This window comes from Ursus arctos, unplaced genomic scaffold (assembly GCF_023065955.2).
Source record: "Ursus arctos isolate Adak ecotype North America unplaced genomic scaffold, UrsArc2.0 scaffold_21, whole genome shotgun sequence".
Lineage (NCBI taxonomy): Eukaryota > Metazoa > Chordata > Mammalia > Carnivora > Ursidae > Ursus > Ursus arctos.
Genome location: NW_026622886.1, coordinates 19,092,483 through 19,110,712, shown reverse-complemented (window position 1 = coordinate 19,110,712; position 18,230 = coordinate 19,092,483). Strand labels below are relative to the sequence as shown.

The following is an 18,230-nucleotide window of genomic DNA, read 5'->3' as shown; positions in this document are numbered from 1 at the left end:
TCTGCCTTTGGCTCAGGTCACGACCCCACCCCACCCCCCCCCTCCGCCCCGCTCAGTGGGAAGCCTGCTTCTCCCTCTCCCACTCCCCCTGCTTGTGTTCCCTCTCTCGCTGCCTCTCTGTCAAATAGATAAATAAAATATTTAAATAAATAAATATATATATATATATATATATATATATATAAAAAATAAATAAATTCCCCTTTCAGTTCTAACATGGTTAAAACCTGAGTCTACTTCCCAGCACGTTGCCCCACACATTGAGAAGCACATGCCCTCAGTCCAAGGAAGCTGAAGTCCTACTAGGAGATCTGCTTAGGCCGGACTGTGACTCAACTGTCACAAGAACCACCCTTGTGTCCTTCAACTGTTCATACTCTGGAGACCAAATGCCAGCCTGGAAGATGGTTCTTTACTGATGTTCTTAAATCATGAGCTTATTTAACAGCCTTTAAGACTTCTCCAAACTACTGGCAACAATCTTATATTGTAGGCATTATAAAAGTTTGGAAATTATCACTCTCAACCATTCATTCATCAAAGGTTTATAGGGTACGTAAGACAATACACAAAGGACTGGCAAAGTGCTGTGTCGTAAGAATGCCAAACACACAATTTGGCTAGGCACCCTGCAGAAGGAGACCACACCCGTGTTCAAGGACTCGATGGGGTTAGGAAGACTGAACTGCTCTCCAGTATTCATCTCAGAGGTAGAAGCCAGGGAAGTGGTTAAAATGCAAGTTCTGCAATTAGATCTGCGTTCACCAGATCCTAGCTCTACCATTTCCTAATAGCCACAAGACCTTGGACAAATAAACTGCCCGGGCCTCAACTTCCTCATCTGTAAAAATCAAACTATAAATAAGATATTATGAGGATTAAGGAGAGAATGCATGTGAAGTGCTTAGTATCGCATCTGGGGTACGGTAAGGAATTAGCACGCGTTGGCTGTTACCACTGTTGCTGTATTCTTCTTTTCCTCTAGTTCTGTTTGCCTCCTTACAGAGGAATAATCAACAACTACACCGTCTTCCTTCAAGTAGCAACGCCCTCTCCCCAAGTCAATGGAAGCAGCTGGATCATGCAGGGATCATATATCCTGATGCTCCTTTTCCAAGGCATGTAAAGTCCTCGTTCTGATTCACACAGTACAATGATTCATGGTTCTCTCCCTTCTCTCTCAACCAACCCCCTCCACAGAAAACATAAAAATACAAAAAAGAAACAGCAGGGCTGAAAGCTGCAACTGCCCTAAGTCAAGACTTGGGCAATTTCCATCCAGAAAGATCAGGTTGATTTCTGACCTTAAGAGCAGCCCTGGAAATTCAGGCCGTGGGTCTGAAGTGAAACACATCTTACAACCCAACTTGGTAGCAGCTGTCTTGGTATTGAACAGCGGACACAAGCGGGTGCACTGGTGGTGGCTGGCAGCTTGTTCTCCTCTGAAGGGAGAGCCGGTGAGCTTGTGGCAAAGCACAGCTCAAAATACACACAACCCCATCAATCTATCCAGCCGAAATTTAGGAAAGAAAAATCGGACTAGAGACACTCATTGTTATTCATCGTGCTTTTAAGGAACTCTTTAGAATAAAACCGATCACTGATTAAAAGTGTACTCACACACCCCTCTGCTCACCACTTCACCAGGTCAGGGGCCCCCAGGACAGAAGTCTGTGCCCACTCACTCTTGCTCCTGCCCAGGAAGTACATCCCTGCCCAACCACTGCCACTCTGAGAAGGGCTCTGACATCCTCTTCTCCTTGACTGCTTCTGGCCATTACTCATGTACTTCAGAGACTATTTCCAAACCACAGAACACTTAACGATGAACTCAGGTAGCCACCATGCCCAACACAGCTTTTACTTCAGATGTTAGAGACCTCTGTACTTATTACCATTTCCTCCTACAAAATAGGAGGGTATTTCCTGGGGCCACAAGTATAAATAAAATACTAAGCTTCCAAAGAGACCAGGCTGTCTGCTTCGTTCACCGTTATATTCCTGACGCCCAGAGTAGCCACTAGCATACGGAAGGTGCCCAACAGGTATTTGTTGAACGAATGAAACCTCTTGTTCTCAAAGTGCCACTGTCTACGGTTTATAAACATGTAAATGCCAAATATGTAAACGGTCAGTGGGATAAAGAACATACGATGGAGGAGGGACAAAATGTTAAACATGCCCAAACAAGTCTATTCTATTCACGAAATGAGCAGTCTTCCCATTTTCAAGCTTATGACCACTTCTTATACAGTAGTAACAAAAACAAGCTACCATCTACTGTGTTCTTTCTGGGTACCTGACATTTTATAGCTGTTACTGCATTTATTCCTTGTAACACTCCTAGAGTGTGGAAGAGGAAACTAAGACTTAGAATGATCACAGGGTCCACAGGGGCACTAGTGCAAGATCTGTCTTCTGGGGGCTAGCCTAATGAAAGTGGTTCTCCAGGCAGAATACTCTGGTCCTTGTGGGGAGGATGGATTGGGGTTGATGAAATCAGAGCAGTAAGGAAACTAGCACACCATTATCAATTCCAGAGGTCGTAAGTGGCTAAACTGAGAGATGACTGGGGGACACGGGGAGTAAGGACCAAATTCCAAAGAGGAGTCCAAGAAAGACCCAGTGGAATGGCCAACAGATGAGAGGTGGGGAGAAAGTAAGCACTCAGGATGTCTAGCGATTCTGATTAGCAGTGGTACCAACAGAATGAGAAAAAAGTATTCATCTTAAACATCTAATCTTCAGTGCCCGTGACCATTTTTTGTTTTTGTGTTTTTTTAACGAAAACTCTTTTACTCAAGACTCACGATCACTCCCAGAAGCAGGAACTATTATCACCTCTGTTATAGACGGGGAACCGCAGGCTCAGGAAGGTTAGACCTTGCCCTGGTGCTCACTTGGTTGGGAAATGTGAAGAGCCAGAATATGACCCAGGTCACCTGATCCGAGAGCCCCAGCTGCTGACCACTCTCCACAGGTGGCTGAAGGTGCCATTTTAGAACATTTAAAATTAGAACAGAAATTTGATTCACACATAATTAATAAAAACCAGTTAAAATATAGAAAGCAGAATGCCTATATTCTTAAAAAGATGACAGGCTTTAACGATGTAGGGCGTGAAAAAAAGTAGGATTCGAACTATGCATGCTCTTCCTTTTAAACTAGGGGATATTATTCTGTGTGTCAAGTTAACAGGCACCATTTCTGAGTTTTACCCTGATGAAGTTTAAAACCGTGAATGATGCTGACTTGTCAGCTTAGAGATAATCACAGAATTCATTAGTTATATTACATTTTCACTGAGGGGAGGGAATCTAGGTTAATCCACCTGGCTGTAAAAATAGACTCCTGCAACGTTAAAATAGTACACTGCCTCATTATTATTCTAGTCTCAAAGGCTTAACCAAACTCAGCAAGAGAGATGTGTATTCTTCCTGTTATCTCAACAGGGTATCAATTTTGAACTTAAAAAATGACCATTCAGTAACCAAGAACTTGATCTCTTAGAGTCTTAGCCCCTTCCTGGGAGGAAACTGCATATCTCTGAAATGTGAATCAACTCAGCCCATGCATCTCCAGTTCTCATTAGAGTATTTTTAGGTGAGCTGATTTACCACACGAGTCCACAAAAGGGTTCTTTTAAAATCCTATACTAGATGGTTTATTGCCAACAGGAGGGTGACATCAAGAAATTAAACCCTAATACTGCCCAATGTTCTCACTCTGCATCACATATTTTCTGAGTGTAGAAAAGTATCTTTATAGCTAAATCTAAAAGAGTTCCACAAAGTAGGAGCTAGAATTATCTGATGGGAGAAATACTTTCTGCACAGGAAAATTGTTGGTATTTTCCCTTCATTACAGCAAGCTTACTGCAGCCTTAAGGACAGACTCAAAACTACATCGGCCTCACTTGAGAAAAGTTATGAGTTTACAAAATTTCCTCCAGTTCTATTCCTTGCCATCTGAACAGTAAAACCCTAAGGGCAGACAGTCAAGAAGCTCAAACTTCTCAGCATCACTGCTACATAACATGTAGTCGCTGTCTACTAAAGTCCTGGCCCTCCTTGGTCTGAGTTTGTCTCGTCTTCACTAGATTTCACTTGCCCAGTAAGCTAATTTAGAATAATCAGTAATGTCTAACTCGGGTTTCATACACAATCTATTTAAAAAGTCAGGTGTCTCGGGGTGCCTGGATGGCTCAGTCACTTAAGCATCCAACTCTTGAATTTCAGCTCAGGTCATTTGAATTTCAGATCTCAGGGTCCCGAGGCCCAGGCCCAGGTCGGGTTCCACGATGGACTTGAAGTCTGCTTAAGATTCTCTCTCTCCCTCTGCCCCACCCCCCAAAAATCAGGTATTTCCATGCTAACAAAACAAGGCAGTATGTGTAACATCGGTAGAACTTCAAAGAAAATAAGCAACTCCCTTCACAAAGGTTGTGGTACTTTAACAGAAAAGGGGTATGGAGAACTGGAACACTGGCAGAACCGGCTAAATCTAGAGTTAAATTACGTAGGTAGCTGAGGTATGAACTCTTTCCACGTCGGTAGCTCAGGTATGAACTCTATCACTACCATTTCACAGATTATGAAGAGTGAGTTTTGCAAAGTTCCATGAGTTTTGCCAAATCACTTAAATGAGCTCACAATGAGCCACCCATCCCTCAAAGATTACTAATCTTGTTGTTTACACAAAGATTATCACAGTTTTGACAAGAGAAACCAAGCTTCCACACTTTTTTCAAGGCTGAAATTTCTTCTGTCAAGTGCAACATTAATAGACTCCTCCAATTACAAATGCATTAGAAAACGATCTTCACCTCTCTTCCTCATTAACTCTGTGTTAACCAGCATTCATCCTTCCAAAAATTTCTAACTGTAGGTAACCAAAGATCTTTCACTAATGTTTTCTTCCAAATGGGAGTTTATGGTTATTTTCAGAACAACCTATTATGAAACTTTTAAAGAAAATGCAAAACTTATCATGGTGAGCATTCTGTAATGTATATATTTGTGGAATCACTATTCTGCACACCTGAAACTAAATATAACATTGTATATCAACTATACGTCAATAAAAAAATAAAGTGCAAAAAAGCAGCATTCTTTTGGGGACTACAGGAGAGTGGGGTGGAGGCAGTAACCTCCACCAAATACGCTTCATCTGTAAAAATTTAAACCATTCTGTTAACTCAGTTACAGACTCTAAAGGAAAAAGGGAAAACAGCTACTAGTTCCTTCCCTTCGGGGATAACTGATTAGTTCTCCGCATGATGATTAAACTCCCAAACCCTGCACTAGGAGCTGAGCGGCATTGGTCACTCTTGCCACTTTTCCCATCCAGTGGCCTGTGGATCGTGGGAGATGGCAGGCCAGAATTTGCGCAGAACTCTAGCTGTGAACTTTATACAGGGACCCAGACATCTCGAACAAGCGAGTAGTGAGCAAAGAGCCACTCCAGGTAGCTCTGCCAGAACAAGTGCCAGGGTGTAGGGCGTGCTGTTTCTCAAAGGCACTTCAATCCGCCAAGGGACTGAATGGCCGGGGAAGGCAAAGGGAGCCCCGAGCCGGCGGGGGCCTCCGCTCCCGGGAGGGACCGGCGCTCAGGCTGCGGCCTCCGTCTTTATTTTGAAGCACTACAGGGCTCGTCTCTGCTGCTTGCTCTGAAGAGCTATTTTCGCCCACAGCCAAAATCAGCAACAGCAAATTACACTGCAAACAATGGAGAGGGCGCCCGCTCCGCACGGCTGGGAACTCCGGGGCTGCAGCGCCAAGGCTGACTTTTCGCTCGGGCAGAGCCGGGGCAGCCGCCGCGCGATACCGGGACGCCGGTCCGCCGCCGCCGCCCCGCGCCCGAAACCCCGAGGGCCGAGGAGGCGCGGGCAGCACGGGAGGTCAGAAGGGCGAGCGCGCAGTCCCACACGGGCCGCGCCTGGCGGGATTCCCTCGCGTCCGGGCACCGCGCGGCGGGCGCTCCCTGGCGGAGGGTGGCGGAGCGCGGGCCGTCGAGGACACCCGGCACCCGGGTCCGGCAGGCGCGCGGCGACCTAGCGGCGGCGGAGGGCGAGGTCCGGCGGGCCGGGCTCTGCTCTGCCCCCGACCCGGGCTCCGACGCCCCCCCTTCCCAGCCCCTTCGGCGCGGACCCGTGGAAGCCAGGGAGGGAGAGAGGCAGGCGGCGAGAGGCGGGGAGCAAGAGTTGGCTAACACCGGAGCCAAAGCCCACCCGGCCTCACCCCCTCGGCCCGGCGCCCCCACCGCCGCCCCGCCCGCGCCTCTCACCCGGGTCTTGCAGCGGTGGTGCCGGCCCGGGTCGGAGTAGGTCCGGTCCACGGTGAGCGCCGTGTCGCTGCCCGGCATGTCGGCGCTGGCGCTGGCGCTGGCGCCGGCAACTTTCCCGTCTCCGCCCGCCGCCGCGCCGCCAGCCGCCGACCGTGCTCGGGCTCGCCCTGGGAGCCGCGACCGAGGGGGCGGCGCGGGCTGCTGCAGCTGTTGCCGACACCCGCGCGGCTGCCCTGCGCCGCCGCCGCCGCCGCCGCTGGGGGTGGGGGTGGGATGGGGGTGGGGGAGGGATGGGGGTGGGGGAGGCGGGGCAGGGACGCCAGAGTCTCCTCCCCCTTCCCCTCTCCCCGCCTCCCCGTGCCCGCCCGCCCGCTGGGGCCCAAGACCCTGCCCCAGGTGCAACTTCTCTCCCCACCTTCCTTGCCGAAACTTGAATCCACGCTCTCCCACACTGGCTTCGTTTTCCTCAAAATCTGATTGGCATCTACCCTATCTGTGGGCTTATTTGTATGTTTATGATAAAAGATGGATTTCTGGCAAGATGTTGAGGCTTGCCTTAAATGCTTTATGCTATTTTTTTATTCAACACGCACTTATTGGACATCTACCATGGACCACACCCTGGGGCGGGGACCAGAGATTTTTTTTTTTTTAAGCCCCTGTTTTTCTTAGGATCCCGCTGAGCACAGAGCCCATTTCCATTTAAACAAAGGTCTATGGAGGTATTTTAGTTTTGTATACCTGGCTCACTTTTATGTGGTTCCTAATTGGAAGTCAATATGTATCTTTTCATTTTTGTATTCTCTATTTCCAGTAACTAGTCCCTGCCCACCAGAAATCTGGGGTCTAGGGGCTCCTGGGTGGCTCAGGTCGTTTGAGCATGTCCGACTCAGGTCACGATCTCAGGGTTGTAAGATCAAGCCCCTGACTGGGGGCTACACACTAGGTGTGGAGCCTGCTTAGGATTCTCTCTCTCCCCTTCCCCTCTGCCCCTTCTACCCTCTCCCCTACCTTAAGAAAAAAATTGGAGTCTACCAAACAAAGGACTGGTGAACAAATAAATAGGTTACCTAAGCCAACATTCAGAACACCTGGTCTGGTTATGAAGGGTGTACTAGTGGGAGACTGAGTTAAAATACTGAAATAGCAGCTGCTCCAAAGAGAACTCCAGTTAGAGGGCCAGGCAACAAGCCCAGAAGGAAGTCAGCCTATGATTCTCCTCTTCAAAGGGTTGAGGGGGAGGGTCTTGCAGGCAGAAGAAAAATACTGAGCATAAAACCAAAGGTCGGTTTGGAAAACTTCAAGTTGCCAGTTTAGGGGGTGTCTTCAGGAACAGGAGGACACAAGAGGAAAAGTAGGTGGAGACCACGTGGTGCCTGGCTCTACTTTCCAGGAGAGGAAGTTCAGCCTTATTCTGTGGGAGCTGGGCAGCTGCTGGAGGTTTCTGAATGGGGGAAATGACAGTATCACGATGGAAGCTGAAGGCCATCTGTCTGATAGCCTTGTGAAACACTGATTAAAGACGTGTAAAGGACACTGGTTAGACGACCATTGCAAAAAGAGAACCACCTAAATGTCCTTCAAAAGAAGACTGAGTAAGTAAAATACGATCCATTCATCTCATAGAGGATTCAGTAACGGTAAGAGAACAAAGCAGCTCCTTATCTCCAGCTACAGAAATCTCTCTCTCATACATGGTTAAGAGAAAAAAGTAATGTGCAGAATAACATATATAGCATCCCACCATTTATGTAAAAACAGAACATATGTATATGCTCATATATGCGTAGCATATTTTTCTGAGAGGATAAACGAGAAACGAGAAACGAGGCAAAAGACATGAAGCTCCTGCCAGGAGGGGCCACACAGTAGTAGGTGCTTCAATTTATACCTATGAATGAACAAATTACTCCTTCGGAATTCAAGCCTGACTCGAGGAGGGGAGTCAGAGTCATTAGTGAGCAAAGCAGTGAGAGCCATTCCAATAAAGTCACTGACCATGGGGAAATTCCCTAGGGACTCTGAGATGCAACTAAAGTAATGCAAAGGAGTGGATGTCCCCACAGAGCCAAAGAAAAGCTATTGGACTATAAAGACAGGTGTCTGTGTTCATCTAGAAAACACGGGCTCTCCTGAGATTAGGGAAGACTCTGACTGGAGCACAATACTCACAGACAGACTTGAATATCAAAGAACAGAACAGGTGCTGCCAGGTGGTTGGACCAAACTGACCTTGTGCATGTGTTATTATATTTAAACCGAGGATGGGGGTGCCTGGCTCGCTTAGTCTACTGACTAAGCATGGGACTCTTGATTTTGGGGTTGTAAGTTCAAGCCCCATGCTGGGTGTAGGGATTAGTTTAAAATAAAATCTTTAAAAATTTTTTTTAAAAATAGATAAATTTGGGATAAAATGGAAGAAACATGCCTACCTAGACAGCTACAAGGAAGGGATGGAAGATTTATTTTTCAATGTATATGCTTTTTAAACTTGAATGCTTTAATTGTGTGCATATATTAACTATTCAAAAAATAAAATAAAAAATTTATTTTTAAATAAAGAGGGTAAACTTATTAAAACTTAAGAAGAAATAGAAAACTGCATATAGTCCTAAAACCATTCAAGAAATGAAATCAACAGTTTTAAACACCCCCCAACACGCCCCCGGCCCCCCGGCCCCCAGTAGAAGACACAACTACACCAGGTCCAGAGAGTTTTTCAGGCAAGATCTTCTAAAGCAGAGAAGAGAGATATGAAGTGTGTGTGTATGCGTGTGTGTGTGAACTTAGCTAGGGTGGCCAGAGAAGGCCTCCACAATAAAATGACATATGAGCAGAGACCTGAGAATTAAGGGAGCCAGTAATGTAGATAAATGAAAATTTCAGACAGAAGGAATGGCAAGTACAAAGGCCCTAAAGCAGGAACATTTTGGGAGTGTTCCCCAAAAAAAGTGAGGAAGCCAGTATGCACTGGAAAGACAGAAGATGAAGTCAGAGACATTTCAGAGGTCTGATCGTACAGAAAAATTATTTAGGCCATTTTAAGAACTTTGATTTTATTTCTGAGGTACACGGAAAGATTTAGAAAATTTTAAGCCAAGTAGTAGAGTGGCATACTCTGCCTTTTCACTTGGGAAAAAAAAAAAAAAATCCCTACCTCACAGCATACACAAAAATCAATATCAGATACATTAAAGACCTGAAGTAGAAAAACACAGCTTTTAAAACTGCCAGAAGAAAATGGGATAGTATCACTACGATCTTAATCATCAGAAACAGGTCACAAACAGCATAAACCATAAAGATTTGACTACATTAAAATTTTTAAAACGTCTGCTTATGAAAAGAAATAATAATAAAATAAAGATAAGCCACAGACAGAACTCGAGTTAAAAGAATTGGTATGGATGAATTTCACAGTCAATTACTAAGAAACAAACCAACCCACCGAGCTTCATGAAAGTACATGAAGGTTCTATTCGTGTAAAGTTAAAAAAAAAAAAAAAGTGAAGAATAAATGCCATTTTTATGAGAACAAAGACTTATAACTGAAACTACTAAGAAAAGCAAGAGCTTGAAAAACACAAATTTCAGGACAGTATTTATCTCTGGTGGGGGGATGAACAATTCAATGGGAGAGAGGTATAAGGTGATAAATAAGGCTCTATTTAACAAGTGACTATTGGTACACTGGATGTGTAGCCATTCACACACAATGTTTCCAAATAATTTAAAATTATAAAGGCAGCGAAGACACAAGAGACAATGTGATAATGGCATACTTAATCCTGTATTTAAATCACCAGTTGGGGTATCTGCTTGAATAAACATATATAAGAGCACATTTATAAGTGTTAAAGCTTGGTATAAAAGCAAGATAGTCTGTTACTATTAATTCATTATGCCAACTTAATCTTACAAAGATCCATTCTGAAAATCTATCAAAGTCCATCTCTGGGTTTCCCCCTCTCTTTTACCTGATACCCAATTTTTTTTTTTCCCAGCTATCTAAGGCTATAGCAAGTATACTACGCAGGTGTGTTTGTGTGTATAATATATGTGTGCACTAGTTTAGAGAGGCCACACCTAAGTGAAGTCCCTGACAAACCAAGGTTGGGCTTTGGAAGGTGTGTCAATGGGCACATACTTTCCATTTCTATTACTGTCTTGGTGTTCCTTAGTATACCATCCTGGAAGTGCTGACCCTCAGTGAAAATGATGAATTAAACTCCATTGGGCTCACTTAAATTTCAATTAGCAGAGGAGGTCCTTTTTCAGATCATTTATTTCATAAGCTAGTTAACCAAAAGCTGCTCTATGTGACATTCATACAAAATAATGTTTTTAAAAACACAAATAGCACAAGAGCAAGCTTCCCTCTAAAGAAAGAAAACAACAGAGCTGGTTACCATTTAGCTCTCCTACTGGGAAGCAGGACCCAACAGACCCCGTTTGTACCTTTGGAAGCAACGCCTAGGATAGTGTCAGTCCCTGAGAGACAGAGAGAAAACACAAAAGTTTCTGTCTAGGTAAGAACTGTCTATGCCTCAGGGTGCCTGGGTGGCTCAGTCGGTCAAGGGTCTGCCTTCGGCTCAGGTCATGAGCTCAGGGTCCTGGGATCCAGCCCCACATGGGGCTCCCTGCTCAGCAGGGAGCCTGCTTCTCCCTTTCCCTCTGCAGCTTCCCCCAGCTTATGCTCTCTCACTCTCTCTCTCTCTCTCTCTCTCGATCTCTCAAATAAATAAATAAAATAAAAAAAAAAAATGGGTCTCTGCCTCTGATACCTCCCCAAACAGCTCTCTGCCAAAAAAAAAAAAAAAAAAAAAAAAAAAAAAAAAAAAAAATCACACTTTAAAAGTTAGAAATGCAGCTACAGCAATAAGGAATACAAAGGTACAAAATCTAGGGTGTGAAATAAGAATTTACTTCCAAAGTGTAAGCGGCCCAGTAAGGCAGCATAAGCTAATAAGCACCAAAGAAGTCGATCGGGCCATCTGAGTACAATAGTTTAAAGTTTGGAATGACAAGAAAAGGCTTTATAAAAAAGAGATAGGGTTATGCTTGACTTCTGTTGTAGATATTTGTTGTTTTTGCCTGCCCAGCATGCAGCCCTTTATTCTCAGAACAGTGGCTGGATTTTTCTTTCTTGGGCCCTATCGCACAGCCACCCTCCACACAAGTGGTTTAGGTAAGGCAGACCACACCCCACATCTGCCTCCAGGGAGAGACACTCCATCCAGCCTTGGCCAATCGGAGGGAGTCACTGTGGCATGTGCCCGGACAGGCACCTGCCCCAGTCAGAGCCCATAGGAGTCAGCCCTGAGGCTTGTCGCAACCCCTGGGAAAGAGCTGTGCCCTGCGTAGGCATGGCCAAGCTGGTGGAACGTAAGCCTGCTGCGCTGGTGCGCGTCCTCGCCACCACACAAAGACTGCCCCCAGGAAGAAAGCAGAGCGATGGAAGGAGAAAGATTCATTCCTGAATTAGGAGAGGACTAGACCCAGCTCTTCGCAGTATCTGTTTCTGCATGACAAATCACCCTGAAGTGTATTAGCTTACAACAACTCCCATTCGTTTGTCCATGATTTTGCAATCTGAGCAGGCCTCCAAGGGGAGTGGCTTTTCTCTGCTCCATGCGACGCTGCCTGGGGCTAGAGAGCGCAGGATGGCTTCACTCAATCCAGGGGGTGGCTGGAATGCCTGGCGCTGGCCAGGTCTCTGTATTTGTATTTTTTTTAAATAAAATATTTTTGTATTTTATAGTCTCGCATTCTCCAGGGTTCCCTCTCTCCATCAGGGTAGCTGGACTTCTTCACACGGTGACTGGCTTCCAAGAGAGCAAAACCAAACACTGCCAAGCCTCCTAAGGCCCAGCCTGGAACTGGCAGGTGTCACTTCTGCCACACTGTATTGGTCAAAATGAGTTAAAAGTCCAGCCCCGGGGGGCACCTGGGTGGCTCAGTCGGTTAAGTGTCTGAGTGTTGGTTTCAGCTCAGGTCATGATCTCAGGGTGGTGAGAAAGAGCCCTGCACCGGGCTGCAAGCTGGGCAGGAAGCCTGCTTAAGATTCTCTCTTTCCCGGGGCGCCTGGGTGGTTCAGTCGTTAAGCGTCTGCCTTCGGCTCAGGGTGTGATCCCAGGGTCCTGGGATCGAGCCCCACATCAGGCTCCCTGCTTGGCGGGAAGCCTGCTTCTCCCTCTCCCGCTCCCCCTGCTTGTGTTCCTTCTCTTGCTGTCTCTCTCTCTCTGTCAAATAAATAAATAAATAAAATCTTAAAAAAAAAAAAAAAAAGATTCTCTCTCTCCCTCTCCCTAACCCCCACCCCCAACGCTGGCAATCTCTCTCTCTCCCAAAAAAAAAAGTAAAAATAAAAAAGTCCAGCTCAGCTCAGGGGGAAGAAACAGTATCCACCTCTAGACGGAAGGAGTGGTGTGCACATAGATACGGGAGAAATCGCTGGCTACCATTACGGTGGTAGATCCATCACCCCAGACATGGCCAGACCCCCTTTCCAGTTATATGAAGAAATGTGTTGCTTTTCTTGCTTAAGCCAGTTTCAAGAATCCTGAATAACACAGCATTCAATGCTGGCTATGAGTGGAAAGAAGACACACAGAAGGGCAGCATTTCAAGAGAAGGCAACGAGTGTGGAGAGCATGAATAGAAGAGAGTGGGCACAGAACTTCAGGGAGGGCACAGAGTTTCATCAGGTCACTAGCTGGACAGCCTTCCTTGATCAGTCCATGCCAGATGACCTTGTGGACTATTAATCTTAGTCTGTATTTCTCATTTTAACACACAAGCTATAATATCTTACCACGTTATATAAATATTTTATGTGATAATTTATATGGGCACTTGCCCCCTCCACTAGACTACAGGTTACCAGAAGGAAAGGACTATGCCTCTTAGTAAATACACATTTTCCTGATGGTCCCTAACACAGTATCAGGTATTCAATGCATACTTGAAGGATGATGGATGAACTCAACATTCATTAAATGTCTACTTATTTTCCAAGCACTGGGGTTTAAAAAATGAGTAAGACATAAGCATAAGCGTCTGCCCTCAAAGGCTTGGAACAAATAATATACAAGAATGAAATTTGCTGAATCATGAATATTACTGATTTTCAGATACTGACTAGTTAACTGAAGTTTGTGAATTCTCCAATGACTTATTGAGTGCTGATGGTGTGACAGGCTCTGTCTGTTCTTGGTGCTGCGAACAAAAATGAGTAAGACACGGTCCCATCTTGAATCCATCCAGGCAGGGAGACAGTCAAAAAAAAAAAGGTTGCCACAGATGTGAAGATAGCTATGTCCCTGGTTCAGTAGTAGAGCAAAGGTGGGCAGCAGCTCTTTATGAATCTCACCTCCTTAGGTGTCACAGGCTTACCATGTCATTACAGCAGGGAGAAGGAAACAGACATAAAACAAGTCTGACTTTAAAAAGGGATAAAAATGTAAGCCTCTTCCAAGTAAAGGAAAATGTATTTCCTTTCATATTCTATTTTGATTTAATAGTACAGGAAAGTGCTCCCTCTGGGAGAAACGTTCCTAAGACAAAAAGTATAGTAAGCTTTTTTCTTTTTTTTCCTGAAGATTTAAGGACAGAGAGGAAAGAAAAGAATAAATCAGTATTTAAAAATTTATACAACTAGCATGAGGTGAATGCATGCTAATCATATATATATATATATGTATATATATACATACATACATATATATATATACATACATATATATAAAAACATACACACACACATACACACACACATATATATAAACATATATAAATATTTATTTTGAGGATCAGAAGCTTCCAGACTGGATGCATTTCCAACTGGAAATGACCACTTTTTTTTTTTTTTTAAGATTTTATCTTTAAGTAATCTCTACACCCAACGTGAGGCTTGAACTCATAACCCCAAGATCAAGAGTCACATGCTCCACCAATTGAGCCAGCCAGACACCCCTAGAAATGATCACTCTTAACATTTATATTTAATTTTTAACGTAGCAAGTTCTATATGACTACAAGAAAACAATCACTGGCATTTATTTAGCACTGGCAACCATCTGGCAGAGAAGCCCAAAACTTCTAAGATTTTCATAAAAAACCCAGGAAAGCAGAAAGACTCAACTCAAGCTCTACAGGTTGGTGAATTTGCCTTCTAATTTTCCCTTGCTCAGCAAATGCAACCATTTCATGCCAGTGATTTCTCAAAAGCAATGAATCTTAAAGAAGATTCTATAGGGAGGCTTCAACTCTTCTGGAAATTGGTCTCTAACATTGTCTTCCCTACAGACTTGAGGCTACAATAAGAAGTCCAAAAAATGCATTTTACCCCATCAAAATGAAAAACGTTTGCTTTGTTTTTCTTGTTAAGAGGATGAAAAGATAAGATACAAATGGGGAGAAACTATGTGCAAAACCATATATCCAAAAAATTAGTTGGATTAGTATCTAGACTGCATAAAGAACTCTCAAAACTCAACAGTAAAAAAAATAAACAATCTAACCAAAAATGGACAAAAGACACGAAAAGACATTTCATCAAAGAATATACATAGATGGCAAATAAACACATGAAAAGTTGTCCAATGTCAGTAGCCATCAGGGAAACGCAAACGAAAACCACCCCTGTACACCCATCAGAATAGTTAAAATACAGTAATAGCACGGAATGCTGGCAAGGACACAGAAGAAGTCAATACTTCATATGCTGGCAGGAATGTAAGATGGTAGAGCCTCTATGGAAAACAGTCTGGCATTCTCCTATAAAACTAAACATGCAGGGCGCCTGGCTGCCTCAGTTGGAAGAGAAGGAGACTCTTGATCTCAGGGTTGTAGGTTCAAGTCCCAAGCTGGATGCAGAGATCACTAAAAACAAAAAAAGAAACAAACAAAAAACTACACATGCAAATACCATATGACCCAGAAACTGCACTCTTAGGCATCTGTCTTAGAGCAAAGAAAACAAACGATGATATAAAAACCTGTACACGAATGTTCGTATTAGCTTTCTTCATAAAAACCCCAAACTGGAAACAGCTCCACTGTTTCTCAACAGGTGAACGGTTAAGGCTGTGTGGGGCATTCATTCTATGGACTACGGCTCAACAGTAAAAAAGGAACAAGCTACTGCTAGACAATGACTTGGGTATCAAGGGAGTCATGCTGAGTGAAAAAGCCAGTCCCCAAAGGTTACATACTGTATGATTCCATGTAGGTAACATTCTTGAAATGACTAAATCATAGAAATGTTGAAGAAATTGGTGGTTGCCAAGAATGGGGAACTAGGTGGGGGAAGGGAGGGCACTCCAGGAAGGGGTGGTTGTGGCTATAAAAGAGTGACACCAGGGGGGCGCCTGGGTGGCTCAGTTGATTGGGTGTCCGGCTCCTGGTTTTGGCCCCAGTCATGATCTCAGGGTCCTGGGATCGAGCCCTGTGTGAGCTCAACTCTGCGCACAGCGGGCAGTCAGCTTGAGATACTCTCCCTCTCGCTCTCCCTCTGCTCCTCCCCTTGCTTGCACGCACATGCTCTCTCTCTCTCTAAAATAAATACATAAATCTTTAAAATATAAAATTAAAATTTTAAAAATAAAAATCTATTTCCAATTTAGGTGCAACTGTGGTAACTTTCACAGGAAAAACCTGGGGTTTTGGAGGGAGGAACAAGTAGGAGGAGGTGGTATAGGGATTTTTTTCCTCTGGAGAAATCATCTACAGAACAGAGCTCGGGCCCCTTGTTACATCACAGGGGGGGGCCAGCTGTAGAAACTGCAGGGCAAAGGCAAGACCGCAGGCGGTGCTCATTGATGCACTCCCCCCCCTCCATCAGCGCCTGGCCACGGCATACGCTGTGTCTGAAGCTCACATCAACTATGAAGACCTTGAGGGCCAAGGACAGTGTCCTTTATCCTTGACCACCACTACACTGGCACGAAGCAGTGATTCTATAAGGTTTTTGTTGAATAAATGACTGACAATTCAGTCCTGAGTTGGCTGGAAGAATATATTTCAGTTCACAGATTTGGTTCATGTCCATTACTTACGGAGATGTTCACTAAATACGTACATTGTAAGTTGAGTAGAGAATTTCACAAATTTGGGTGCTTTGTTCTGTTGTGGGGTTTCCATATAGGTTCCAGTAGGCATTTTTGATCATGTACACGCAGATTATAACATGAAGGCTTGGTGATTTCTAGCCTCTTGACCATTCACTAGGACAGGGCTTCACCGTCTGATGACTGCATAGGACTCCTGGCTGTCTGACCACTTTCTTCCAGAAACCTGCGGCAATGGCAGAAAATGCCTTCCTCGGCACGAGGTACACAGTGTTCCATTCAATTAAGCCATTTACCGGAGTCGTGATGCTGAGGGTTCCTACGTCACTCGACCTCAGGGGAAGTGGCTCCCTGGAAATCTCTCCTCCATTCTATGCATGGCCGGCCCAGGAGAAGTTTTTCATTAAGCACGTACTGCGTCTGAAGGGTGAAGCTAGCTACACCTCAGGAACACACTGTCCGGGAATCCACTTTGTGCTTTATCAGTTCACTTTGCGAGATAAGGATGGTGGGAGGTGAAACTGCCGGAGAAATCTGATGTGATGTCTAAAAACAGCCCGAGTCACAGTTCTATCAAAAAAGGAAGCTGCTTGCTGACCTTCCGTGGCCACTCCAGTCCACACTCACTTCTGCTGCTTGTAGCACTCACATGCACGCTTAAGTACAAACGATCCTGCACTGTTCCAGGGAGGCATGACGGTACGCTGGACACCGGCTGCCTGGATTCCGATCTCCATGGCGCCACCTCCCAGCTACAAAGCCGCGGTTCTCTCCTTCATAAGCTGAGGACGCTGAGAAGCTGCCTCATGCGACTGCTGAGGATTAGAGGAGGTCATCATCTAAAGCACTTCCAAACAGGAGCTCAATACATGTCCGCAGAAAACAAAACCAAACCTCAAATCTGTCCTCATGTGTTAGCTTTTTCTCCTTAGCAGTAAGACTTCAAGGATTTATGTTGTTATCCTGGGAAGGGCTGCTTTCCAATTCCATACCTCAATATCACAAATGCTAGTAATAGAACTAGGAAGAAAGTAGGAGCCTCTGGCTAAGCTCTGGGCCCTGACTTTGACCCCTTCCCTCCTGCTTCTGCAGCTGCTGTTGCTACCACTTGGGAATACAAACCAGCAGGACCTGAAAGGCAAACTTCCTCCCTTTACACTAATCTTCAATTCCCTTCATCCCCAAGGCAAGTGTCCCCACAGTTTCTTTTTACCTGTAAGCTGTGACCAAATAATTCTTCTCTAGAAACCTACCCTAAAGAGGGGCGCCTGGGTGGGTCAGTCAGTTAAGTGTCAAGTGTCGGACTATCGATTTCAGCTCAGGTCATGATCTCAGGGTGGTGGCATGGAGCCCCACATGGGGCTCTGTGCTCAACGGGAAGTCTGCTTGGGATTCTCTCTCCCTCTGCCCCTCCCCCTGCTCGCTCGCGCTCTCTCTCTCTCGTTCTCATATAAATAAATAAATCTTTAAAAAGAAAGAAAAAGAAATCTACCCTAAAGAAATAATAGAATACAGGAAAATTTTTATAGATAAAGACTGTCCATCACAGTGTTTTATCATTCTGAAAAGTGTGAAACAATCTAAAGGATTGTTTATGAAACAACTGTTCATGCAAATTAAGGGGCTGATTATACAAATTATGAGACATACAAAAAATACTGTACATATATTGCAAATTATACTTAGAATTTATAATCCTGCGGGGAAATGTTTATGCAATGATACTATACCCCCAAAAAAGCAGATTGACAAAAATTAAAAGTATTGCAACACTCAGTGCTGGCAATGATCTGCAGTAAGCAGGAATTCTCACACATTGGAGGCAAGAACATAAACAGGTGCGACCCCCTGGAAGCACAGTTTGGCATCATCTCC

The 18,230-nt window shown here is 44.7% G+C and overlaps 1 protein-coding gene across 3 annotated transcripts in view; it reads right to left on the bottom strand.

The window, feature by feature from the left end:
* TMCC3 (transmembrane and coiled-coil domain family 3) overlaps nt 1–18,230 on the bottom strand; it is a 258,844-nt gene that overhangs the window by 65,886 nt on the left and 174,728 nt on the right. The window contains exon 1 of one of the 3 annotated variants that reach the window (XM_026499888.4): nt 6,286–6,518. The exons of 1 other annotated variant lie outside the window; for it this stretch is intronic. In XM_026499888.4, coding sequence (XP_026355673.2) covers nt 6,286–6,363 — 78 coding nt within the window. In that variant the 5' untranslated portion in view covers nt 6,364–6,518. Of the gene's footprint in view, nt 1–6,285; nt 6,519–18,230 lie in introns of those variants that run through there. One more of the 3 variants, XM_057316286.1, reaches the window with a different exon arrangement.